The following is a 26,767-nucleotide window of genomic DNA, read 5'->3' as shown; positions in this document are numbered from 1 at the left end:
AAGTGAGGCAACAATTTCGACAATTACCTCATTTTTTTTTTTGTTCTAACTTATTCGGGTTAACAGTGTGGCTAAAACTTCTAAGTCAGGTCACTTGTATCTCAAGGCACCACTGCACATATGTATTATATTAAACTATTGGTAAATTGCCTATATTAAATTACGAAAGGCAGTACATTGGTCAGTTACATATTTACAAACCCATTTCCCAAAAAGTTGGGACACTATACAAATTGTGAATAAAACTGAATGCAATTATGTGGAAATGCCAAATTGTAATATTTTATTCAGAATAGAACATAGATGATAGGTCAAAAGTTTATACTAAGAAAATGTATCACTTTAAGGGAAAAATATGTTGATTGTAAATTTCATGGTGCCAACAAATCAAAAAAAAAATTGGGACGGGTAGCAATAAAACGTAAGTCAATTGCACTTATAAAAAAACAGCTGGAAGACCTGTTACCACTTATGAGGTCCATTGGCCACTTGATTGGAGTCTAAAAAGAGCTTCTCGGAGTGGCAGTGTCTCTCTGAAGCCAAGATGGGGAGAGAATCACCAATTCCTCCAACGTTGCGCAGAAAGATAGTGGAGAAATGTCAGAAAGGTGTTAACCAGCGAAAAATTTCAAAAAGGTTGAAGTAATCATCATCTACAGTGCATAACATCATCCAAAGATTCAGAGAATCTGGAACAATATCTGTGTGTAAGGATCAGGGCCGAAAAATCATACTGGATGCCCATTATCCGAATTCGTGCTCTTAAACGTGACTGCACCGCAAACAGGAATGTGCACTGTAAGGGAAATCACAGAAAGGGCTCAGCAATACTTTCAGAAAACATTGTGGGGCGCTATATCATACTGACTAAAGAGGACAAGGACAAGCCAAGTTGTTATCAGCACTCAGTTTATAAGCCTGCATCTGTGATGGTACAGGGTTGCATGTGGCATGGGCAGCTTCCACATCTGGAAAGGCATCGTCAATGCAGAAAGGTATATTAAGATTGGAGAACAACATCTGCTCCCATCCAGGCATCATCACTTTCAGAGAAGATCTTGCACCAATTACAACGTCATGGCTGCGTAGGAAAAGGATCCGGCCGGGTATTGAAATGGCCAGCCTGCAGTCCACTTCTTTCACTTCTAGAGCACATTGGGCGCATCATAAAGGGGAAGGTGCAACAAAGAAAGCCCAAGACAGTTGAACAGTTCGAGAGAGGCGTGTTACACAAGAATGGGACAGCATTCCTTTTTCGAAACTTGTCTCCTCGATCCCCAGACGTTTGCAGACTGTTGTAAGAAGAAGAGGGGATGCCTCACAGTGGGAGATTTGTTGACACCATGGAATTTAAAATCAACATAGTTTTCCCTTAAAATTATACTCATGATATTCTCAGTTTAAACTTTTGATCTGTTCTCTATGTTCTATTCTGAATAAAATATTAAAATTTGGCACTTCCACATAATTGCATTCAGTTTTTATTCACAATTTGTAGTGTCCCAACTTTTTGGGAATTGGGTTTGTACCTTAACTTTAAGGTAATAATAGATGTATTAATTAGAATTCAATTAATAGCGGAATAATTTGTCATACACAATTGAATAGTTTTTTTAAAATCTCATCTATAAGTGGCCCATCTGCCCATTTGAATTTTGTTTCCCCTATTCCTTTCCCAGACACGTACCAGCTTGTATTTGTCTTGCTTATCGTTTAAGTGAGAAGACGTGTGTCCTGCTCCCGGAGGACGGCGTCATCACAGCCGCTTTCAGCGCAAACTACCTGCTAATATAGATGATTACAGCGGAATAATCCCCCATTACTCTGCTGGGGCGTTCACACTGGCCTCAAAAAGCCACCGCTGAGCACAGCGTTGAGGTCTCATCTCTCGGCTGCCACTTTTTCTCTTTTAATTAAAAGACTGCATGCGCTAATTGGACATGAGGGCTTTATTCCTTTTGTATGTAACCCCCTAAGCCCCCTGCCCATCTTCCACCGCTTTGATGCTCCAAAGCTAAATATTTTGAGGTGACAAACGGCTTCCCCTGCGCATTTTATTAAGCTGTGAGTTTTTTCTTTTGAGATTTGAGTTGAAGGAACGAATGATGATCTTCGAGTGACCTTTTCCAGTAGTATTCCGAAGTATTCCGTTACAAAGTGTTAGAGCGCTTTTGGCGTTAAATGTATGCATACTGTTGGGATGTTGTGGCGGCTAAAAGCAAAAAATTTGAAGTGTTTTTAAAGTCGCTTAAGTCCAGAATGCATGCAGTGATTCCAAATCCTATTCACAGCAAGCAAAATATTTTCTAATGAGCTCCAAAGAACTCATCTTATTGTGAACAGAATGGAAAAACGTGGTATTTTAGATCAGGGATGGGCTACTGGCGGCTTTTTGACCGTGAGTGGCGACTTGATTAATTCCTCCAAAAAAAAAAAAAAAAAATGGAGGGGCCATTTTTTTTTTTTTTTATTATTTTTATTTTTTAATGTTTTTTATTATTATTATTATTATTATTTATTTTTTTATATATATATTTTTTATAAATGTTTCCTCGACTAAAGGGCATCACTGAATACTAGTGTTTCGGCAATCACTCATTCGCAGAGTTTTTTCCAATATTTCTTTTCATATTTTTTGGTTTGCTTTTTGTTTTTGAAGATGTTTCTGGGAGCCAAAATTTAGTTGAAAATTATATATGCACATACAGTACATACAATGAAAAAAAATTCAGAGCTAAAGCTACTTAGAAAATGTAAGACAGCTAATTGCATCAAATTATCAAGTAGTTACACGGGAAAAAAATACGTTTTTGATTGCCTAAAATCTAAATTTGCAAGTAAATGCTACTTGAGTTTATAGTTTCACAGGTCAATCTTGTTATCTTTGGGATTACTTACTTATTAGAGCTTTAAAATATGCTTTTATGAGTAGAAGCAACTTACTTTTTAAAATTATCTGTACTACAAATTTTCAAGTTAGATCTTTCTTTTTACATTGAATTGGCTAAATGGGATTTCATAGACAGAAAACTGTAGTCACAAATAAAAACATACAGTACAACACCACTGCTTTTCAAGTTTATTAATCAGGACAAAAATTAAAGTTTTGTACATTCAACTTTTTTTTTTTTTTAATTTGTGCAAAATGTGTTATCCAACGGCAGAAAATGCTTGTATGGGAAAATTCATGAGACAAGATGACATCTAATAATTGACAAACAGTACCTCACAATTATGATGAATTCAGTCCCCACCCCTCCCAACACACGTGCACACACAAGAACCAGTGAATTAAATAAAATTCAAATTTACATGAAATAGCCAACATGGCAATGAAACTGCATGATCTTACTTAAACTGCTTTAAACCTGTGCAAAATGTTCAAACAATAAAATATCCTGATTCTAAATCAATTTCAACATAAACTTAATATTCATAGTTTGTGCTTAAATGCCATAATAGTTGATAGCGATTGTAGACATGTCTTGTAAACCACCCATCTAGCATTCTGCCACTTGTGCAAAATTACAACTCACAATAACATTTGGATGTAACAGAACATAAGAATGGCTTTTAATAATGCAGACAAAACCCAATTTGATTTCAGGATTTAGCAAATTTTCAACGGTTCGATTTATGAATGATGATTAATGGAATTAAATCCATTTATTGCCCAGCCTTACTCCCAAGCCTAGTAAGATACGGGCTTAAGGCCCATCAGAAAGGCACAAAAATTTGCCACATCAGGGATTCCGAAAAGAACCTCAGTTCCCTCGATGACCATTACGGATTACGGTCCCCCGTTTTGAGCACAAAAATGATCAGGACAAACGTACTGAGGACCTCTTGGATGGCTGCGGGATCGTTTTCATCAGAAATCTGTAAAATAATAAAAAATGTAACCCTGTATAGTAATGTAAAGAATGCTAATTACGTGAATGTTTATGGTAGTATTTTCCTCTTTAGTTTTACAACTGAGATTCATCACAGGCATCAGATCAAAACAATAGGCCCACAAATGGGTTCAACATGTTTTGGTCATTTTATCAAAACTTGTTTCCTGGCACATTTGCCCAAGATGTTTTCCTCTCATTCACAATCTTTCGAATCATTTGAGTTTGCTTTTGTCATACATATGTACACCTATTGACATAAATATACAGTCTATTATACACATATAGTGTATAAACATACAGTACAGTACATACAGAAATGAGAGTGAGTGGTTAAAGTGCTAAACAGTTCGTATTTTCAATTCATGTTACTTCATGTTCATACGTACCTTAATGAATTGAAATTTTGGATTAATTTCACCTGGTACAGTTACCTGTAAGATAGAATGGCATAGTTATAATTTTATATTAGTGAGTAAACAATACGGCAAACCAAAATTATAAAATTAGTATAGGTACATTAAACAGTGACACAATATAGACATAGAAGAAATATACACAATGGGCAACATAATCATATGTTTAACCTTTATACAATAAACCCCACATATTTGTCGCATTATTTTCGGATGTATTTATTTATTTGTAGCTTATCTGTTGCTGTTTTGTTTCATACCAAACCATGTCTTATTTGTACAGTTTACTATTGCCCCCATTTCTTAACTCACCTTGAAACCTATCGAACACAGGCCCCCGTCGTCGAAAAAACAAACGAATGGCTACTTTTAAAATAATACAGAGGTTTTTTTTTTGTCGTTCCAAAGTCTGTAACTTGCAGCGAGTCATTACGAGGAAGTTTGAGCTGAGACGGAGTATTCAATTGTTTTATGTTGTCTGCAGGTGCAAACTGTATTCACAATAAAAGAGCTGCTGTGAAAAAAGCAAACACTCGCTGTAAACGGCGACTTGGAGACTGATAGAACTATAAACCAGTCATAATGTTAACTATCGACTTTTAAACCAAAACGCCATTTTCCTTACCGTAACTTTGAAAGTTCACGAGTGTTTAAAAACTGTACTACAGTTGTCTTAGAGGCATTTGCTTATAGTCACTTACTTATGTTAGTCGACTTAACGAAACTTAACTTAACTTAAGTATGAACAAAATTTACAAAATGCACCGCAACAAATAATTTAAATAACTCTTACCGTCAAAGGTAATATTCGCAGCACTGAGCGCACTCTTCAGTCAACAAATGCATCCAAGAAGAGCAAAAATGGCGGGTCGTGACGCCCGGGAGTTCAGAAGTAGAAATATAATAAATTTTCTCTCAGTTTTAAATGTGTATGAATGGACAGAAATCACTCAGTTGAATTATCAGGACTAAAGGAGTCACTCATAGGCAAAATGAGAATAAAACAAAGGTATAAGATGATGCACATAAAGACATAATGAGACAAAAAAAGCATACAAATCATGCAACGGTCACGAGAACGCGTGGCCCCAACCCACTTCTCGGTTGTGTAGATACAACAAATCTTTTGTATATAGTATGGGTGTATTTAACATGACTCACTGAGATTACGTAAATAACTCTTGTTAAAAAGACAACTTCCAATTTCTTGTGTTTTAAACAAAGAAAATAATTATATATTAGATATTTTGGTGTAAAACTCCAAAATAATGTTTTCATTGTTGACATTACAATTTAAAGCTAAGTAACCATTACAAATGTGCAAGATGACTTTTTTCAGTGTATACCAACTATGATGCGATACAATTCATCCAATTACAATATGATTCACTACATCCACAATATGATTCACATCAATTACAATCTGATGCGGTATGATTCACACCAGTTACAATGCAATGGGATATGATTCACTCCTACCACAGAGATATGATTTACTCCAATTAACTCATTTGCTCTAAAAAAATTATAAAAACTTTCTATTTTAAATATTGCCATGATCCCCAAAACATATTTATATGTATTTTAAGTTTTTTTATTTATTTATGCCAGAGCATACAGAAGGCTTTGATGCAGCCTCTGACCTGAAGAGGACGCTTAAAGCAATGATAGTTATTACAAAAAACGGCCAACGGGTAGCAGCACAGTATAAGAGATCAACCAGGGCCATGTTGCAAAAAGTATTTTCTGTTTTAAACAGATTTGTGAATAATGATGAAACTTAGTTATATTTTAATGCTAATTGCTGCAAAACGGAAACAGATAGAAATATAATGTATGTATAAAAAAATCCTGATGAAAGAAGATACTCTAATCTTTCTTTTGGTAGGTTCTATGTTTTTATAGCAATACCAAAATCCAGTAAAACAGCTGGGAGCAAAGGGGGTTGCTTCAGTGACAATGGCGGGAAGTGAATGAGTTAATGGAAATAGGTTTTTCATTAATTTGTGTTTGATGTACAGTAATATAACAGTATACGACACACACACACACACACACACACACACACCCCCACCCCTCAATGTGATTATTCTTTCAAAACGTAAAAAAACAGTTGAAAACTTACTGTTATGGTAATTAATTTATATAGCATTTTTCCACCTTACGAGCCTCTCAAACAGCTTTACATTTTGATAACTCATTCACCTTCTGATGATGCAGCATTAGGAGTTCAGTATCTTGCTCAAGGATACTTCGACATGTTCTCAAAAGGGATCGAGCCCACAACCTCAGGCATACTAGACAACCACTCTACCACTGAACCACGCCACCACTGTTTTTTGTCATTGCTGTAATTTTAGAACACAAGAAATATATACTTAGTTGGTAGTGCTGCCCCAAAGCAGAGGCAGCATCCGTTCCACTTCTTTGCTTTGCGCATTCATGCTCTCAAGCTTTCTCCTTTCCTTATAACTCATAAGATGCTAATATGATGTCAATGATTGTTACCATCTAGGACATTACAGTAATTGTAGTTATTTTCAATACAAACATTAGTCAATTACCAAAGAATTTATTGGAAAAAACAAAAACAAAAAATCACTATTTAATTTCTCATTCATTTTAAACGTTTTGCCTTTTTCCCCCAGAGTTGTAAAGTTGCATTTTACAGTTTATTCCCTCAAACAACAGACAATTTTTTGTGAAATTAAGATTCATTTGTGAACATATTTTAACAATAAATATATGTATTTCTAATGTGTTTGTGTGTGTGTGTGTGTGTGTGGGGGGGGGGGGGGGGTGTGTGGTAAAAAAAACAGAAATGTTGTGTGTTTTCACAGTTACAGTGATTTCGTGTTATTTTACATTCAGTATATAAGATAAATGAAAATTAAATATTTTAAAAATATAGGAAAACATCTGTAAAATACAATAAACATTGAATTTCTGTTATTTTAGTGTTTTTTTTTTTACAGTGATGATTCACTCCCATTACGATGCCGTTTACTCCAATTACAGTACAATAAAATTCAAACAATTACAATTTATTCCAATTGTGATGATGCACAATTGCCTCCAACAACAAAGCAAAGGGATACTGTTTGATTCACTCAAATTACAATCAAGATTGGGCCACTCACCATGGAGATAATTTGAAACGTCCAATTAAGGCTATATATATATATATATATATATATATTTGGTTTTTTTTTGTCTTGTTTGTTTTTTACTTGATGTCGTTTGAAGAAATTCCATCTCAAATTCTATCCATGAGTTGATTATATGAGGAAATAATATCATAAATTCAACTTTAAAACTTTAACTACTATTTTGGACCCATATTAACATTTTAAATCATGTCACAAGGAGACGGAATCTAAACTGATTTCTGATCCGGGTACATGAAATGACATAAGATTATGAACCCCACGTATTCCACAGTGGTATACATACGATATGAAACAAGACTAAGGATTCTGATTCTAGTGTTGTGGTTCATTTTCCTATTGTTTTGTAGTTTTAACATGTTTGTCTCATGAAAGTTTCATTCAGACAAATAGCCAGGCTACAAAACTGAGCTAACAGGCTAACTCGTAATTCCTGTGGGCAACAAAGAGCTCCACTGTAGACGTGATAGGTCATCAACACTTTGTAAGGGCCTCCTAAAAACGGCCGTGTGCCGAAGACTGCAACATACGAAATAAAAAAGCCTGAAAGATCAATTTTATGAGCATTTTACAGCGGTGCCTGGGATGAAGATTTGTAAATGCGCCTGCGGACCGGGCTCATTGACGTGTGAGAAACACCTTTGGAGAGCGTTTCTTAATAGCACAGCTTTATTGTTTAACAGGATTATAGCCCGCCCTGGCGTATATATCGACCCAACCGCCAAAGACCGCGAGGCTAACGGACCTTGAATTTTTGATTTTCTGTCTGAATCAATTGCAGGATCCCCCAGGGCATCTCCAGCATTCCATTGCAGGGGTGCTCTGGGAATAACTCACACCAGAGAGGTTTTTGTTCTCTCTCTCTTGCAGCCAATCTCAACAAAAGAATGTAATACCGGAGTTTGTAACATTTATACACGTTATACAGTATCACATTGATCAAATGTCACCGACACAACCACGGAGGTGTGAACGGTAAATTAAATATTGATTAAAGCTTTCATTTGTTTTCGTGGCACGTTCCTTACCCCCTTGCTAATAACCAGAGATGGGAGTAAGTCACATATTGTCACGTTTTAGGTTGGGAGGGTGATCGCTGCAGTGGTGTGCAGGCAAACAAGCTATGTGGAAACAAGTGCAGGGTGGCAGGCAAGGAAGGCCGGACGACAGGGCAAACTCTTAGCAAGCGAGCAAATAAAAGGTAATGGTGTATCAGATATCAAAACCATATCATGCAAAGTGCTAACCAACTGAAATACAAAGAGACACGAGGAACAGACTCACCATCTTGAACGGCAGCCGTGACACGACATTGAACACATGACAATGGGAAATGAATCGAGACTGACGAGACAACAAGGCACACCTGGACATGACAAGTGGCTGGAGGGAGGCGATTGTTAGACGCTACGAGCAGGGAAGACGAGAAGACATAACAAGCGGACTGAAAGAGTATGAAAAAGCACACAGGAACATGACACTAAACAAAGCTAAATCTAATAAAAGCAATATAAATATGCAGTCCATGACACATAGTTCATCTCAAGTTTTAACCTTCAAGTTTTAAAAAACGTCTCAACCTACTGTGGCGGAAGCCAAGCAAGAAATCGAGCAAAGTCAAACAGTCTGCCTTAGCCATACAATATATTGGCCACTTTGCACTCAGTATCTCAACTTGTGTTAATCCGTGGGCATTATTTTATTTTGAAATAGCTTAGTCAGAACCGTCAAAAAGCCCAAAACGGGTCACAATACCGCCCTGGGGGTTTAGCTGTACTACTACTAACACGTTCACAATTTTTTCTAAACCTGTCTCTGTAATGCCTTTTAAGTTAAAGTCCTTTCAATTAAACTCACAACAAAGTCCCTGTGAAGTGAAAATGTCTTATAAATGTGACAAACCACAGAGAAGAGCCAGAGTTAACAAGCCTGCCTAATGTGAATAAGAATTTTTTTGCCACGCATTCCCAATCGGGCAAAAAAATGGTGAAGATTTTATGTATTGTCAACTTTCAGATGCTGTGGGCGTATCTGCTGAAAGTGCTGAAAACACGTCCCACTCCATCGTCAACTGTCAATAAAATATGTTCAATTTGGGGCTAGCCAATAGCTAACTAACTTGCAGGCTAACCAGACACCAGATCAACCCGCTGCACCATCCATGGCCGATCAGCCCGTGCGCGTTACAAGGGGAAGAGCCCAAGTGCTTAATTGTGCTTGGTTTTAGCCACGCGAAAAAATATATGGACAACTGACAACTAATGCCACATCTCAACATCTCAGTCTTTTCACGTGTTTTCAGTACTTATCTTCAAAGATATTAATTTTAAAATAATAAATAAATAATTTAGAAATAAAACACTGTCATTATTTTGTTTAGTCTCTAATATTTGACCAGCTTCCGGTAGCTAAACTGTAAAGCTTGCTTAGCTTACCTGTCTTTGTGGGTTTATAGAGACTGAGACAAAGTTACGTAAGTAAGCCTTGCATATTGCCATATATTTTTTCAATTTTCTCAAAAACATAACCCTTGAATTTAAATGCAATCATCTTCTGAGCTCCCTCTGGGATACTCGCTTTCATGAGGTGGCCTCTGAACCCCGCATCGCAGCACACTGGTGGGTTGCCAGGCTTGCGCATGTACACAAAAAAACAAAACAAAGGACACACTATGTTGTACAAGCAAACTCAAGTCGAGTCTTTCATACGTTTAAGCCAAGCAAGTCTTAAATTTGCCGATTTTAGTCGGACGAGTCAAGTTTTGCGACTCAAGTCCCTTACTTATGCTCTAACCGTGTTTTCCCCTCCATTGTCCCTTGCGTCCAGGTGGCCCTGAGTCAGGAGGACGACTCCTCGAGCACCAAAAGCTCTTCGGGAGACTCCTCCAAGACGGTGGGTCTCTTGAGCAGCCAGGCAACCCTCTCGCCACTGAGCCGCTGGATGCTTCATGGCAGAGGTCGGGCCGCCAACGCCACCTCGCTAGAGCTGCCCTACCGCACGCCGGCCGCCTTCTCCAAGCAGGAGTTTTCCAAGCAGGAGTTCTGGGAGATGCTGGGCAGCAACCTGCTTAAACCAGATGCCTCGGGCTCCCGGGTCAAGCGGCGGCCCATCGTCAAGACGGGAAAGTTCAAAAAGATGTTTGGCTGGGGGGATTTCTACTCCAACATCAAGACGGTGCGGCTGAATCTGCTTATCACCGGCAAGATTGTGGATCACGGTAATGGCACGTTTAGCGTCTACTTCCGCCACAATTCTACGGGCCAGGGCAACATCTCAGTGAGCTTGGTGCCGCCCGTCAAGGCGGTGGAGTTCGACCTGGAGCGCCAAAGCGTGGTGTACCCCAAGGACTCCAAGATCTTCAACTGCCGTGTGGACTATGAAAAGGTGGACCGCAGCAAACGCACCTCGCTGTGCAACTACGACCCGTCCAAGACCTGCTTCCAGGAGCAGATCCAAAGCCACGTATCCTGGATTTGCTCAAAGCCTTTTAAAGTCATCTGCATCTACATTTCATTTTACAGCACAGACTATCGCCTGGTTCAGAAGGTCTGCCCGGACTACAACTATCACAACGAGATGCCCTACTTGCCATCGGGATAGGGGACTTGTCTAGGTGGGGCGGGGGAGTAGTGTGGAGCTGGATCGCGGGTTGTATTTTGATGCCACTGTGTAGCCTGACTGGAGTAAAAGATATATGCAAAAGCCAAAACAATATACATATGCACATACCGTGGCAGTTGGGTAGAGGCACTCACAAAACAGTCAAGAACATCAACACACAAGTTCTTACCTCAACCCTAGTCAGTCTGCATCGCACCATTCACCGCATGAAAAGTCTGGCTTTACCACCAGCCCGTTTCACACGAGAGTTTCCGCAAAATTGGCGTAGCACAGTAGATCCGGGATTTATCAGCCTGTGCCTTTCCCAAAGAAGCGGGACAGTGGATGCTTGAAGTAGTCTGCAGTCTAAGTCAAAATTTATCATCCTGGTCCCGGCTTTCCGCTATCTCCTTTCACATAGAGCTACCCCAACCACCCAGCCCATCATTTACGCATCTTTCACACTAAACATCAGCAAGCTAGTGTCAAAAAGACAAAGAGTCGTGTGATCGCAGAACTAATTGAGCATTTACTTTCCACCGGTTGAATGTATAATGCAAAAACGCTGTTTCAAGACGCAGTCCTGGTTACAAATGATAGGGTCCACCAATATATATATATATATATATAATCCAATGAATTCCTTGTTTGGCACATTGACATAGGGTTGGTTATTTTTGGGGCCTTTTATAATGTGGATTGTACCAAAACAGAAAGTAGAAATGCGGCCATAGACACAGGCAGCCCGCCACAACTAGCTCTTATAATTAAAGTAGGATGTAACAGAGAATGCGGCTCAGTCTTTTGTCCCTCTGTGTGTGCGGGAAAAAAAGATTACATTTTGTTGCCGTCAGGATTTCTGATTTCACGCCTCGATAACTTTGACTGTTACAGGCGAGATTGCTCTCTCCCGACAAACACGCTCGCTCGCAACGCTCACCCCGTTATCAGCCCGAAAATGAAAATATTATCATAATAATTGCGTATAATTTAATCTCCCTTAGAACTAATTAAGCTTTCACCAAGGGGCCCGGACGTATTCCTTGATGGTTGGCAGGACATTAACGGCGGGAATGTTTTAGGTCCAAGTTCAGCTGTGAGTTAAACACTCTCATTAAGATAAATGGCCGTCGGCTGATGTCTGTCATAAACAACAGCGGAGGGCAACGCACTACGGAGCAATGAATTAGTATGGACCTTCAGCTGCAATGGACGACTTAACATCTGCTAACCATTTGGGTTTAATTTGAACATGAAAAAAATATATGGATCCTCTTCTACGGTGCGGAATGGTTTGATTGGCTCCATCCAATAACTATGACCAAACTAATATTACACCAAAAAACTATTTAAATCCAACCCAATTACCAGAAACCCTGACCAGATAAGTAACTGCTTGCTTTGTTTATCAACGGAACTTTGTTGACAATTACACATTTGTTTGCTTTGTGGCTTTGAGGCAGAATCAGCAGGAAAAAAAGACGTCTGGGCACAGTATGCCGCATTGGCCGAGGAAGAACCTAATACATTATGGTGTATATCTGCTGACTGGAGCTTCTTTTTTTCCTTAAAAACACCCCCCCCCCCCCCCCCCCCAAATAAATAAATAAATAAAACGATTGTCCTTTGCAGAGAGGCTTGCTCCCTTAAAATGCCTTGCTGGCGTTGCAATGTGAGATAAACGATCTGTATAGAGTACAACAGCAGTTTAAAATTAAAAAAGGAAGAAACAAAAAGAAAATAAGTGTTTTTACTGTAATTTAGTTTGATTAATTCATAAAGAGTGGAATGTTTAATAGGCATTGAATAAATGTTAAGAGATGATTAGTGGTAGGGAGGGTAGGGAACAATTAGGGTCACAGGCCGGAAGGGTTAGGAGCTAAAATTAGGAATAAGGGTCGAGTCAGGGGGGGTCAAGAGGCACAAGTGAGGGTTATTGACGATTCGGAAACTTAGGGACTACTAGGAGTCAGGGTTCGAGAAGTTTAAAGCGATACAAGACTTATAACTCATTTTCCAGTATTGGATTAGGCATTGTTTACAAAGAGTAAAAGTGAAAATATCTTTGGCATCTCATTCCCTGAATTTTCTTTTCAACCGATTAAGTATCAAAATAAAAACAAACCGTGGTGAGCGCCATTATCCTGGTCACGTGATCGTGGTGACGTATCCCGTGCGTAAACGAAAACCGCATTCGTTCATTTCAATGGGAGTTTGATGACATAATGGGCAAGGAAATAAAAGTAAAGTAAAGTAAAATCCTTAGCACGCCAGGTTTCATGTCAATCCATGCGGGGGCGGGGCGGTGGGTGGTGGCCTCTCCTAATGTGGGCAAAAGCGTGCTTAGCACATAACATGTAGCTGGCCCGGCAGAGTAAAAGTCACCCGGATGTTTACAGTCCACAACTTACATTTCCAGAGTGAATAAGGTTAATGGTGACTTGACTGGTATAATTTGAGCCTCTGTAACATGCAACTTGCAGACGGTCCCCAACTTCGACTCGCTATGAGCCGGCCGGCGTGGCTGTGCTGCTTTTGAAGAAGTGCTTCTTTGCTATCGGGCGTAATTCCACCTTTGATGTCCGCAAGAATTTTTCGTGAGTGGCTTTGTTGTCATTATGCGTGTTTTACGCACGCGACACATCGCGATGATCACGTGACTGTCCAAAATGGCCGTTACTGTACTTAATGCAAAAATATTCATAAAAAGTGCTAGAAAATCATAATCGCTCAACATAATTTGACAATTTTTTCAGGGAAGAGTTGAAATGAACCATTTCACAGAATAGCTGGTTAGTCTTTCATAAGTCTTGTATTCCTTTAAGGTTTGGGTTAGGGTTAAGGAGAATTAGAAGTAAGGGTTTAATAGGTTTTGGTGTTAGCAAAGTTTAGGAATAAGGTTAGGTCTAGGAATTTGGAGTTTGGTTTTAGGGATTAGCTAGATTTAGGGTTAGGGACTGGGTAATGGTTCAGGGTGAGGGATAGGGCTGTTTCAGAAGATTAGCACCTCATAGCCATGAAACGATGACCCACGTGGAGCCCCTTGCGGAACACGACCTCTGCCGAGATAAAGATAAAGTCTCATCAAATGCGACTGTGGGAAAGAAGGCAACGCCTCGGGGAGCGTGTGATGCACATGTTCCTCAGCCATATTCCCCCCTTGACCTCCCGGTGCCTCCCATAACCAGCCTGTGAACCCCCAAACCCCCCCTTCCCCCGTGCTTGCCTCAACACCATCCAGCCCACCCGCCCATGATCACTGCAGCCGAGCCAGCTAATCCCCCGGTGATCTTAGCAGTAAGAGCTCATCCTTTTTTTCCCATCCATCATGAAAGTGCACCCATCTTGTCCTGTGTTCAAAGTATCTTCGCTAAGACTGGATTGTGAGGATGTGAAACGCACGCCTCTCTGACCCGAAAATTCTAACCCCCACAGGGAAGCCGGCATCACTCCCGCATACACTGCAGAAATGCCGGGTAGTAGCCTCTTCTTCAGTCGGACCCTGTAGCTACCTTCTTGGATTAGCAGCAATAGGCACCCTCCGGACCTGCGATGGTGGGACTAAGAGACACCAGGGGTGAACGCCATGCTTGGCAGATCTACTTGGCCTTAGAGACTGTGACACCTCAGCAAAGGACAGCAACAGAAAATCTATAAACATATATATGAATATATAAATATATATATAAAGACTCAGATATGAATAAAGTGGTATTTAAATGTGGGGCTTTTTTGTTTGTTTTGTTTGTCACGTGGATGATCAAGTATAATGTGCAGATGACATGGCATTTACTGTGCTTTTTTGGGGGGAAAACATTCACATTAAAGTGCTGAAAACCTTAATCGGTGATGGTGTTATGGTTCATTCGTTTGAGGTCCGTGGAGGCGGCAGAGGCTTAGTGCCCACTCAGTGACAGTGTGACTTTATTCGCTTTCCCATTTCCCACCATTTTCTTGTTACATCCCCCGAAAGGCTCAACTTGGAGCTTTTTGCGACGCATTAAGGCCACCATACTTGAGCTTGTTTATTTTATTTTGCTATCCTTTAAAGAAAACCAATCACGGCTCAGCTTGCGAATGTCACATGATCAAACTGGGAGAGCAGGTCAAGTCAAGTAATCTGAGCCGTGATTGGTTGTTACCTGAGCCCTGAGCAACTGTGATGTCATTTTCAGTTGACAAGCAAGTGACAAAATCGCCACAACATAAGCTGATTCCAATCAGCAGAATCGTTATCGGGCTTATGCAGAGCTTGCTGATGAGCTGATTATATCAGCTGTGTTGGAGAAGGGAAACATCCAAAACTTGCAGGACCCCGGCCCTTTAGGACTGGAGTTTGACACCTATGCTTTAGGGCGACCATATGTCAGCTGGTTTGAGACTTTTTTTTTTTTTACTTCAGCTTTTTTTCATTTAAAAATCATCCTAGGCTTAGTTGTAACATTGCGAAATGATACAAGACAAGAATTATTGTCCGTCTTCATATGTGCGCTGTAATTGATAGGTGACCAGTCAATGGTGCAGCCCGTATTTCATCCCAAGTAAGTTGGGAAAGACTCTGGCTCCCCCGAACAGAATAAATGGCTGGCTGAAGTGTTGAAAACCATTACTACTGCGCTAAGAATGTGTCAGGAACGCTCGAGTTGCTGATTCTTCCGCTGATGATGACGTTCGCCGGGGGGCTCTCGCAGATAAACATGAAGGGAATGTGTGAGTGGTGGTTAGCAGGCAGGAAGCAATTCAACTGGGAGGGAAGCGAAAACACAATTGCTAATTAGCCTCTCCCTTCTCTCCTTTTCTTGTTGCATCCTCCATAAAGTGTTGGAAAAAAGGCTCAACACTGGAATGTGTATGTAAACAAAAAAACTGTTGCTTGATGTGACAAACACAACTTGGGGCCTGCCACTCGTTTATCTTGTTGTCAAAATACCCAAATTCTCACTTTGACACAAACGACCAACCAGAAGAAGATTAAGTGGCACCAGTCTTGAAAATCTTGACACAGCATTTTTGCCTGTCTATCAGTCTCCTCTTTAGGAGGTAAAATGCATGCTCCATTGGGTTAAGGTCTGGTGACTTTCCACTTTTCCCCCCGATGAGGTCCTTTGTTATATTAGCTGTGTTTTGGGTCATCATATTGTTGCATAATGACGCCTCGCCTGATTAGTTCGGATTATTTTTCTGTAAATTGCCAGACAAAATGCTTTTCAAGATTTATTTTTGCTGTGTATGTACAGCAGAAACTCAGTACTAAACTTCATATAAATAGAAAGAAAGTTGCACAATGTGACAATTGTAACATGATTTGTCAAGCATGATGACTTTCACAATGTTAACATACATTACAGTAGCCCTAAAGAGCCAAAAAGGCTCAATTATGATGGCTTTTAGAAGACGCCTTTATCATTAACCTGTCCTAGAAATCCTCATCCACTCTTCCCAGGTGCCAGCTACCACTTGAAGGTTACTTTTCCATTTCTGGCCCACAGCACACCATGCCCCGCATCCCCCTCTGCGCCACGACTGGTTATTTTCTCAATTGACCGTGCTCCAACTCAACATTACTCACGCCGAAATGTCATTTCCCCGCAGCGAGAGACGGTTAAAAAGCCTTTGACTTGGCTGTGCTCCTCTCCAATTAGACGGCTGTTCTGCATCTTTTTGCTCCTTTTTCATCAGGAGGTTATCCCCAGATGGGCCTCCTGTTCAGAAACAAGAGGATGGAAGGGGGGGGGGGTACAGAAGCAAAGGAATAGATTGGGAACGCCACTGCCGGCCACGCCTTAATCTATCTTGTTTAAAGCCGAGCTGAACTCCTGTCTGGGATTTAATTAAGAAGTAAATTGAATTCAATGTCAGTTAGGCCATAAAGCGACGGGGGAGACTTCGACGAAAAAGGGAGAGAAAAGGGAGGCTCATTAGGGATTGTGTTTACCCTACATACAGTCCTGCTCAACATTATTGGCACCCATGAAGGTAAAGTACATAATGTGGAATTATCTTCTGAATGAGTTAACTAAAACGTTTCATTTTTTATGGAGAACTTGATTACATGATTACAAAACAATTTAAAACAATAAACAATGGGTGCAAAAAATAGACACCTTAAAACGTCCTCTGTCACTGGTATTAGCACCCTTTCGTGTAAATCTGTATGGAAACACATTGTGACTCACCTTTGGTAAATCACAAATGAGAATTCCCTGTTTTGTCACAATCGTGTAAGCAAAGGAGCTGTCTGAGGACATCAGAAGGGTTATAATTCGCAAACACAAGACCGCCAAAGGGTACAGAGCCATCTCCAAAGATTCTGTTTCAGCAGTGTGTAATGTTATTAAGAAGTTTGACGAGCAAGAGAGAACTGATGACAGAAGTCTTCGACGGTTGGTGCGAATGGTGGAAAAAACACCACGTTAAACATCCAAAGACCTGAAAGTCAACCTGGAACAGTCTGGCATCATGGTTTCAAGAAGCACCATACGCCACACACTGAACCAAAAACAGGGCTTCATGGGCGAAGACCATTCCTGAGACAGACATTAAAAAAAAGAATAGCTAACCTTTGTCAAGGAGTACCTGGACAAACCACAATTCTGTGGACGGATGAAACAAAAATAGAGCTTTTCGGCAATGCACGCCAACAGTTTGTTTACAGAAAAGAACACCCTCCTTACAGTTAAGCATGGTGGAGGATCCATCATTCTGTGGGACTGCTTTGCTGCATCTGCGACTGGAGGCCTTGATCGTTGATGTCCTAAAAAGTGTTCGACAACTTGGTTTGAGTCGAAGGTCATGGGTCCTCCAGCAAGACAAAGACCCAAAGCACACATCCTAAGGCACACAGGAATGGTTAAAAAGCAAAACAAATACGGTTTTAAAATGGCCACCAATGACCCCTGATCTCAATCCGATTGAAAATCTTTGATATGCGCTGAAATGTGTGAAAAGTGTTTGGAAACTGTCGTCACTGTGGAAGGGTGTGCAACCAAATATCAAAGAGGGGTGCCATTATTGCTGCACATGCTGAGTTTTCTATATCTTATTTGGAATGACATCATGCAATTTGAAAATCGATTTCCTTTGTGCAATTACTTTGGACATCCAATTAAAAGGTCCCGATGATATAAATTGGATACATTTCCACTTATTTCCGAATATATTGTAGAGATCATGGAAAAAATGAAGGGGTGCCAATAACAGTGAGCATGACTGTATGAGTCCAAGCAAGATCTTGTGTGACAAACCTCATTGCGTTTGTGTTTGTCACATCAGGCAACTGTCTTTCTTCAATTTGCATACACAGTCTAGTATTGCGCCATCTTGACTCGACTAACGTGGTCAACCACAAAATTTGGTTGACACAAAAAAAAAAACGATAATAATTGTAAAACCATATTTGCGACACCTGGAAACAAAGTACGGCCAAACGTTTGTTGCTGTCGGACGCACTCTTCTTTCAACAGATTTCCATGGAGCAAGAAGAACAGGATGATGCCCATATTTTGAGGTTGCTTAAAAACTAAAGGAAGACAAAAATGACGTTTGAAGTAGATGTGAGACAGTAATACATGAATGTGTAGGTGTGATGATGTGCCGGACGCCTGCTACAAGAGGTAATAACTAGTGTTGTTCCGATACAGTTTTTTGGATACTGATTCTAATACCCAGTTTTGCAGATACCGCACCAATACCTAGGTTGTTTTTTTTTTCAACATGAAAAAGCTGCCCTGCCATTGGTTCAGAGCATTCAAGGGCCAATAGGATATCTTGGCTCGGCATGCAATGAACATGTCACACATCAGTGAATGTCGTGCACGAGCAAGACACAAGAGGCTCTATCCAAAGTCCTATATTAGCGTCGGAAATAATGGTATCGGCATGTTACTTCTTAGTACTTGCCGATGCCGATATCACTGTTTTTATGCAGTATCGGGGTCTCTCCCGATACCGGTATCGGAACACTAGTAACTCAGCTTAGGTGTTTTTTTTTAAGTAGACTAACAATGAAACAAGCTTAAAGGATCTTTGTGCAGTTTGTCACTTTTTTACTCATGACTGCCACCTCTGGCCCAAAGCGCAACTGCACCATCTGTGTCAGGCTCGTTCATGGTGCGCGTGCAAGTACGTGCACGATCTTAACGCAACAGCCACAGTTGACAAACGAAGACATGACTTGAAATGAGGTAAGAAACACTCCGACCCCTCCCCTCCCCAAAGAAACTGCGGTGTGCAGGGTCCGCACACGCTACTATAAAGGGAAGATAAAAGCTGATAGGTGATTCTTCAGCTAACTTAGCTTAGCATAACTTGCGCTATCAACACATTACTAAGCAGCGATAGAGAAATATTGTTTACTTTAAGCAGGAGTTTCAAAATGAGTGCGTTAATTTAAAGTTCCTTTAACGCCACTAAAATTAACGCGCGATTAATGACCCTTAGTTGGAAAGCCTGTACTGGGGGGATTCTAGTCGCAACACAGCAGACACATCCACGTCAAAATTTAGCAGTAATACATTTAATAATAATTCATATATTTGTGGAGAGTGGGGTCAAGTTGTATTTTACAATTTGTGAAGAATTTTTTATTATATTTTATAAGTTACTTCATGTTAAAGAGCTCTTAATATGAAAAGAAAATACACTGAGCTGTCATCGTCTTACAAATGCAATTATGCCATCTAGTGGCAGAAAAATTACCTCAATACAAATCAATATCACACTATTTTTTTACAGTGCACCTTTTTTAATTTTAACTCAATTTTATGCATCATTATAAAATTACCGTATCAATTAGTTTAACATTTTTTCCACTTTTATGTTAAGAGTATAAAAAAAAAGTGGTGTACATTTTATTTTACTGTGCATTTAGAACAGATATAAAATTTGTGATTAATTGCGATTTAACTATTGCAGTCGTGATGAATTACTTGTGCGTACGGTATATTGTTACTGGTAATATGTGTCAATCTTGGTAAAATGTGTTATTTGTAGATGCCTGCTCATCACTGCCAGACGTTTTTTCGATAAACAAAAGTCAACTGGGCAATCAGTGTGGGTGTGTTGGGTCGGGGGGATTACTGGAGTAATTGATGGAATAATCGATTGTGTAAAGATTCATTAGTGACAGGCCTCATTCTGAGCCTTTAGGGTTACCATATGGTAGATTGTTTTTAGCATTGAAGAGTAGTGATGGGAAAATGAAGCTTCATGAAGCACTTGTAATATTTTTTGACTCCTCTAGATGCCACTCTTGGTTGAAAGATGCAGTGGAAATTTAATCAATTTCCTTTGCACTAGCCTTTATATTTAAACCAAGAGCACCATCTAGGGGAGTCAAAAAATACCACAAGTGCTTCACGAAGCTTCGTTTTCCCATCACTATTGAAGAGTAGCCTAAGTCAAAACATGATGACAAACGTTACATTTGTAACATCACACGCCTGTCCTTTCGTCCAGTATTGACACTTTTTGACCTGACGTGACCACGGTACTTGAGCTTGTTTTGATTCAGTCGTTCCCATATCAACGCAGCTCAGATAAGAAGGTAACCTTGAAGTGGAAGCCAACATTTGTCGGGGTAGCGAGTGCAAAAAATATGCGAGAGGAGAGAGAACGAGTGGGAGAAGACAGAAGGGATGACGCTGACTCATTGTCAGCTTGGCCAGCCTTCTGAATAACATGATGCTGCTGTTATGCCGTTCCCATGACAATTGTGACGTTTTTAATCTATTTCCTTAAAATCCTCATTTTTAATATCATCAAGGTGTGATGGGTCACCCTGTGTCTGGACACTTCATTAGTCCGCCTTGTATGAGGCCTTGCTAGCTTATTATAGTATGAAAACAACTCTGGGGGACTTGTCTCATCTTTGAACATTTTTATTCCCAGAATTAAATTAATACTGGAGGGCATCAACGCATATTGGATAGCCAATTCATATGGTATACATATCTCATCACACACACACATACAGGTCATAAAGCTTGCTAGACTGGGGGAGAACCTCATCCTGTTCAATTTCAGGCATGGTTTGAGACTTTTTGAGACTTATTTGTGTGTCCTGTCATGATAAATATGGACACCAAAGTTTTTGTCTGTCGGAGAAACTAATATTGGGGTGCGACTGAAAGGAGGAAAAGGAGAATGCCTGTGTGAAAAACGAGCTGGATGTTTTGGTTTTGGCGTAGTTATGGCCGACATTCATCGTTCATGTTCACAATAAAGACCGCTCATCTTCATTTCATTGTCTAAGCAGATGCTGCAGTAAATTGTTTGCCTTTGGTGAATTTGCTGACGTCCTGTGGATTTTTAATCCCAACAACTCACATACTGTTAATGCATGCCTTTCCAGATGGGTGTGTATTGAAAAAATACAATTCCCCGATACGCTCAATGTAGTTTGACTGTAACTCAAGACTTGCATATATATTGTAATTAACCAAGATTCCAGTCTAATTTTTAGTCAAATACTTCTACACTTACGTGCCAAAGATATAAGTCAACACCAACTAATCAGATAAATTTGGTGTTGGGGGCTCACCCTTAAAATAAATACATTTTCATCATGTTTACTGCAAGTGTGTGCGTGTTTCTTTAGAGCAACACGAGAAGCTCATTGTCAATTTATAAAACAATCTCACCCACGTCAGTCAATCTACTTCCAGCTCATGTCGGACACACAATGATGGCGACGGCGGCGGCGGTGGCACAGAAAGTGCTGATGGGCTTTTTGTTACCTGGATACCACGTCCATCCAGATGCAATTTATTATCATAGCTCACCCTCGCCGCCACCGCTGCAGCATTCTTTTTTTTTTTTTTTTTTTTTTTTTTTTTTTTTTAAGAGCTCAGTATTGTTCATTCGGAAATGTCATCATCATTGCTCTTTTTTTTTTTTTTTTTTTTTTTTTTTTTTTTAAATATATATATATATATATATACACATATATACATACATATATACATATATACATACATACATACATACTTTTTTTTTTTTTTTTTTGTGTGTGTGTGGGTGAGTATGTGTGTGTGCGTGCGTGCGTGCGTGTGTTTGTTAGCTCACCAGAAAACCTATTAGAAAAAAAAATCTTATACCGTTCACCTAAATCGAACACCAGGAGACCCGAGGGGACCGAAGAAAACCAAGGAAGGTGAAATCCAGCACCGACCAGACACCCCCCACCAGAACTCCTCCCCAGCCCAAGAAACATCCAGACCCCAACAAATCCAAAAAACATAAAGTCAGGGAGGCCTCAAGAGACCAACGGAGAGACCGAGAAAAGGAAGGAAGGACAGACGAAGCCGCGTGAGATCCGAGACACCAGCCTCCACCGATTCAATAACCTGAGGAGGAAACAGATTGTGTCTGAGTTTCGGTAGATGCTGGTGTATTCTAATGCACTTCTTTGATATTCCACCTTGCGGGGTTCGCAGTCATCCTCTTTACTACAGGCGAAAATGTTTAAATGCAAATTTGGCCTAGCCGCGTATGGAATATACATTTCGACACACAAAAAAGAGGTAACTTAAGTGCTTGCGTGGCTCGGCATCTTAATGTGGGTGTTTTTAGTTGGGGGGGATGCTTGATGGTGTCGTGGCTGACTTTGAGGTCACGAGCGCCCTTTGATGGCGAATCAGAGATGCGTACTGTGTATTTACACTCGTTTACACTGTTTCTCTGACTTAGAGTTAGGAAGATACCAGCTGACACGAGCAATATACTAACACACGGCAGGAGCTTCGTGGCTCAGGGAGTAGATCGGCTGCCTCCCAAGCTGAACTCATTTGTTCCCAAAAACGTATAAATATGTTCTATTTTAAATATTACCATGCTCCCAAAGACGTCGTACAGGGAGTCCTCGAGTTACATCGTTTCGACTTCACGGCACCTTCTTTTTCGATAATTTTCCACAGTAATCACGGCATTTTAATGTTATTTAAAGTTGTGTTGTTGTTACCTCCAGCAACGGATGTCCATCAGGCGCTTCACTTTTCTGTGTTTAAAGGTACATTGTGCCATCTAAAAAGGTCATATTAAATACTTTTCTGCATCATGCACGCTCCACTAATGCCCAGATGAGTACGAAGAGCCCTGACTGTTTTACTCTGACTGCATCTATCAGCTTTTTCTATCTTCCCTTTATAGTAGGGCGTGCTGACCCTGCACACTCCACCGTTTCTTTGGGGACGGGAAGGGCGGAGTTTTTCTTACATCATTTGAAGTCATGTCTTCCTTTGTCAAATGTGGCTGTCGCTTTAAGATTGTGCACGTACTCGCACGTGCACCATGAACGAGACTGACACAGATGCTACAGTTATGCTTTGGGCCAGAGGTGGCAGTCACGAGTGACAAAAAGTGACAAACTGCATCTTTACAGTTGAATTAGCTCCACTCTGCCGTCCGCCAGCAATGAATGTCTGTGCGGAAACAAGAAATATTGGTTCCGGCTCTTACGGCTACGTTTTTAAATTTAAATATCGACTTAAACGGTAAAATGCGACTTAAGTCGAAATTGGGGTAACATCGCCGGTGTAGAAACGGAACTCCTCCGTAACTTGAGGACTCCCTCTATTAATATGTTTTTTATGTGTTTTTTTTAATGCTATAGCATAAAGAAGGCTTTTATGCAGCCTCTGAACTAAAAAGAATGCATGAAGCAATGGTAGTTATTACAAAAAACGGCCAGCAGGTGGCAGCAGAGTATAAGAGATCAACCAGGGCCATGTTGCAGATTTGAACAGATTTGTGAATAATGATTAAACTTAGCTGAAATCTAATTCTAACTGCTGCAAAACGGAAACAGATAGAGATATACTTTTTTTTCCTGATGACAGAAGAGACTCTAATCTTTCTTTTGGTAGGTACTACAGTTACAATATCATTCACCTCACTTACAATCTGATGAGGTATGATTCACGCCAGTTACAATGCTATGGGATATGATTCACTCCTACCACAAATAGACATGATTTACTCCAATTAACTAATTTGCTCTCAAAAATGTATAAAAACGTTATTTTGTAAATATTACCATACTCCCAAAGATGTCGTACAGGGAGTACTCGACTGTTACATCGTACACGACCTAGGTCGTTTCGACTTTACGGCGCCCGTGCCTCGGGTTTTTTATGCTAGAGCATACAGAAGGCTTTGATGCTTAAGGCAATGATGGTCATTAGAAAAAACGGCCAGCAGGTGGCAGCAGAGCAAAAGAGATCAACCAGGGGCAATGTTGGAAAAAGAAAGCTAAATTACTCACAGTTCTAAATAGATTTGTGAATAATGATGAAACTTAGCTATATTCTAATGCTAATTGCTGCAAAACGGAAACAGGTACTAATATACTTTTTTCCTAATGAAAGAAGAGACTCTAAATTTTTTTTTGTAGGGTCCATGTTTTTATAACAATAGAATACAATACTCTGTCGGCCTTGCAAAATCAGTCAAAATCCGGTAAAAGAGCCGGCAGCGAAGGGGGTTGCTACAGTGAAAATGGCTGGGAGTGAATGAGCTAAGGTTGTGAGTTTGTTCCTCAACCCTTGAGTGACTTTTATTTATTTATTTTTCAGTCCTTTATTTTACTCTCTTCCAAGTGTAAATATTTGGTATCACTATAAATAGAGTCAAATTTACTCTACAGAATTTACTGTGTAGGGTGTCAAAAACTGAAAAATATGGTTCATTTGCCTAATTTGCCAATAAAAACGCTACAAAAAAACTGATTTGAACCCTACTTACCCTACTTGGTTTCTACCACCCTTTAGAGATCTCTTGTTTTCCTTGCATTTGTTCCAGCTTCTCTTTTTCCATGTACCAAAGAAGTGTTGATTCCTCATGCCTCAGAGGAGGAAGAGTGAGAAAAATGTCCGATGAAAGAGGGAAGGGACTGCGCAGAAAACAAAAGGCCGCCATATTTCCTCCATTTTGAGAAGCTTCAAAGCAGAGTGGCGGTCCTCACGGGAGGGCCGACGCCCTCGGGGTCGACGGGATGAGACGCCCGTCGCGGGAAGTTGTCCATCAAAAACGTCTGACGGATTCTGCGCACCCTCCTAAACCACTCTTTTTTTCGCAAATTTTCACAGAGTTCCTCGCGCCACTGCTTCGCTTCCCTCCCAAAGGGACCGCGACTCGCATGAAGACACTTTTCAGGAAGCTTAGGCAAAAAGAACAGTTGGGGTGGGGGGAGTATACATTTTGTTTGTATTAAAGAAACATGACTATGTAAACAAAATGACTAGAAATTGGCATTATTATTATTGGGGAAGAAATTACTGTATCAGATTTTGGGGGGATATTTTGAATGGTCATGTTTATTTCTACAATTCAAACTGGCACTCAAGATTAGTCCCTAAGAAGAGTAATCCCATTCATTATACGAGGCCGACAATAACACGACCAAGTTATGTGAATTTAGAGATCGTTTTTGCTTATCTTGCGCAGTAACCAAACAAGCTGAAAAGAATATTCCTCAGCTTTGCTCACTCAAGCTTGGCAGAGGTAATTATTTACGGTGCCAAATTACAGCTAAAAAAATGCCATTAAACAAGCACACAGGGCAGTATTCCCTCCTCTGTCGGAAGCTTTTTGTTTTCCCGTCATTATCAGTAGATCCAAACTTGTGCCGACTCAGCTCCACACAAATGTATTAGTCTTCATTTGCTCCCCCGCTTCCTTGTCAAAATCCATCGTTTGTTTCCTCTCGGCTGGAGAGCGGCAAACAAGGACGACTGTGCGAGAGAGGAAAGCTTAGACTAGTCGTTTTTCAAGAAAAAAGATCCCACTTAATGGTTGGCGGGGGCACCTGAGACTTGAACCCTGCTGGGAGAATCCTCATATGGCCGACAGAAAGTAGACGCAAGCTGAAGTTCGCATCTGTAAATTCTGACTGTAGGGACGCGTATGATTCTTTTCAGGGTGGCACAAGATCAATTTGTTCAAGCTCTTAACTTTTGGATTGGATTTAGTCTTTCATGGGGACTCATGAAACGTTGGCACAAAGTTACGCACACACACTATGACAAAATATGAAATGTGATTGGCTCTGGCTAAATGGTCCTCACGGGTCAAAGAAAGTAATATTAAGATGTTCATGTATTCTATTCCTACACTTAACCCCCTTTATAATGATATATATGGAAGTACCTCAAAAATGGACAATATTAGAGCAATATTAATGTTACCAGGTTGATATCCTTTGTTTTGAGAAATCAGGTGTTTTGGTGGAGGCAGACATTGGAAACAGGCATGGCAGTCGCTTTCGAGGACCAGGGTTCCCTGCCCCTGCGCTATAGATAGTATTCATTGACGTCACGGGATCGCGAGTCGGCCCCTCATGATGGGTCAACTTTCCAGTGGACTCCGTTCTGTTTCTATTGTGTTTACACCAAATGTTCTTTTGTTATTGATGAATGCCACCCCCACCTTCCTCTAATGTTACCTGTGTGAGCAAGACATATGCGGAAGATTTAGCTCAACATTCCTTGCAGCGGTACACTGAAACGTTTGATTAGTGGAATCGATTGGATTACAAACATTTGTCGATGTTACTGCCCGGACCAGACTACATGGCAAGATCATGTATGCTCTGAGGTAGGTTCCCAAAACACGGACATTCGTGCGTCTTCTGTACTTTCGGCTTTTATTGGACGCTGTGCATTTATCATTTGTGAGTTTGAGGTAAAGAATCTTG

At 40.3% G+C, this 26,767-nt stretch overlaps 1 protein-coding gene across 2 annotated transcripts in view; it reads left to right on the top strand.

Moving 5' to 3' along the window:
- Positions 1-14,919, top strand: part of LOC147182234 (neurexophilin-1) — a 34,869-nt gene extending 19,950 nt beyond the window's left edge. Inside the window, exons 2-3 of one of the 2 annotated variants that reach the window (XR_015090489.1) lie at positions 10,303-14,373; positions 14,512-14,919. Coding sequence is in view for 1 of the 2 variants with exons in the window: in XM_086058941.1 (XP_085915067.1) it covers positions 10,303-11,076 (774 nt within the window). In the remaining variant the exon portion in view is untranslated. Of the gene's footprint in view, positions 1-10,302 lie in introns of both variants that reach the window. The other variant, XM_086058941.1, reaches the window with a different exon arrangement.
- The last annotated feature ends 11,848 nt before the right edge of the window (positions 14,920-26,767 follow it).

The sequence above is a fragment of the Leptonotus elevatus genome, chromosome 1 (genome assembly GCF_054856555.1).
Source record: "Leptonotus elevatus isolate MCC_2025b chromosome 1, RoL_Lele_1.0, whole genome shotgun sequence".
Classification (NCBI taxonomy): domain Eukaryota; kingdom Metazoa; phylum Chordata; class Actinopteri; order Syngnathiformes; family Syngnathidae; genus Leptonotus; species Leptonotus elevatus.
The sequence above is the reverse complement of the archived record's forward strand: the minus strand, read 5'-3'. Positions and strand labels throughout refer to the sequence as shown.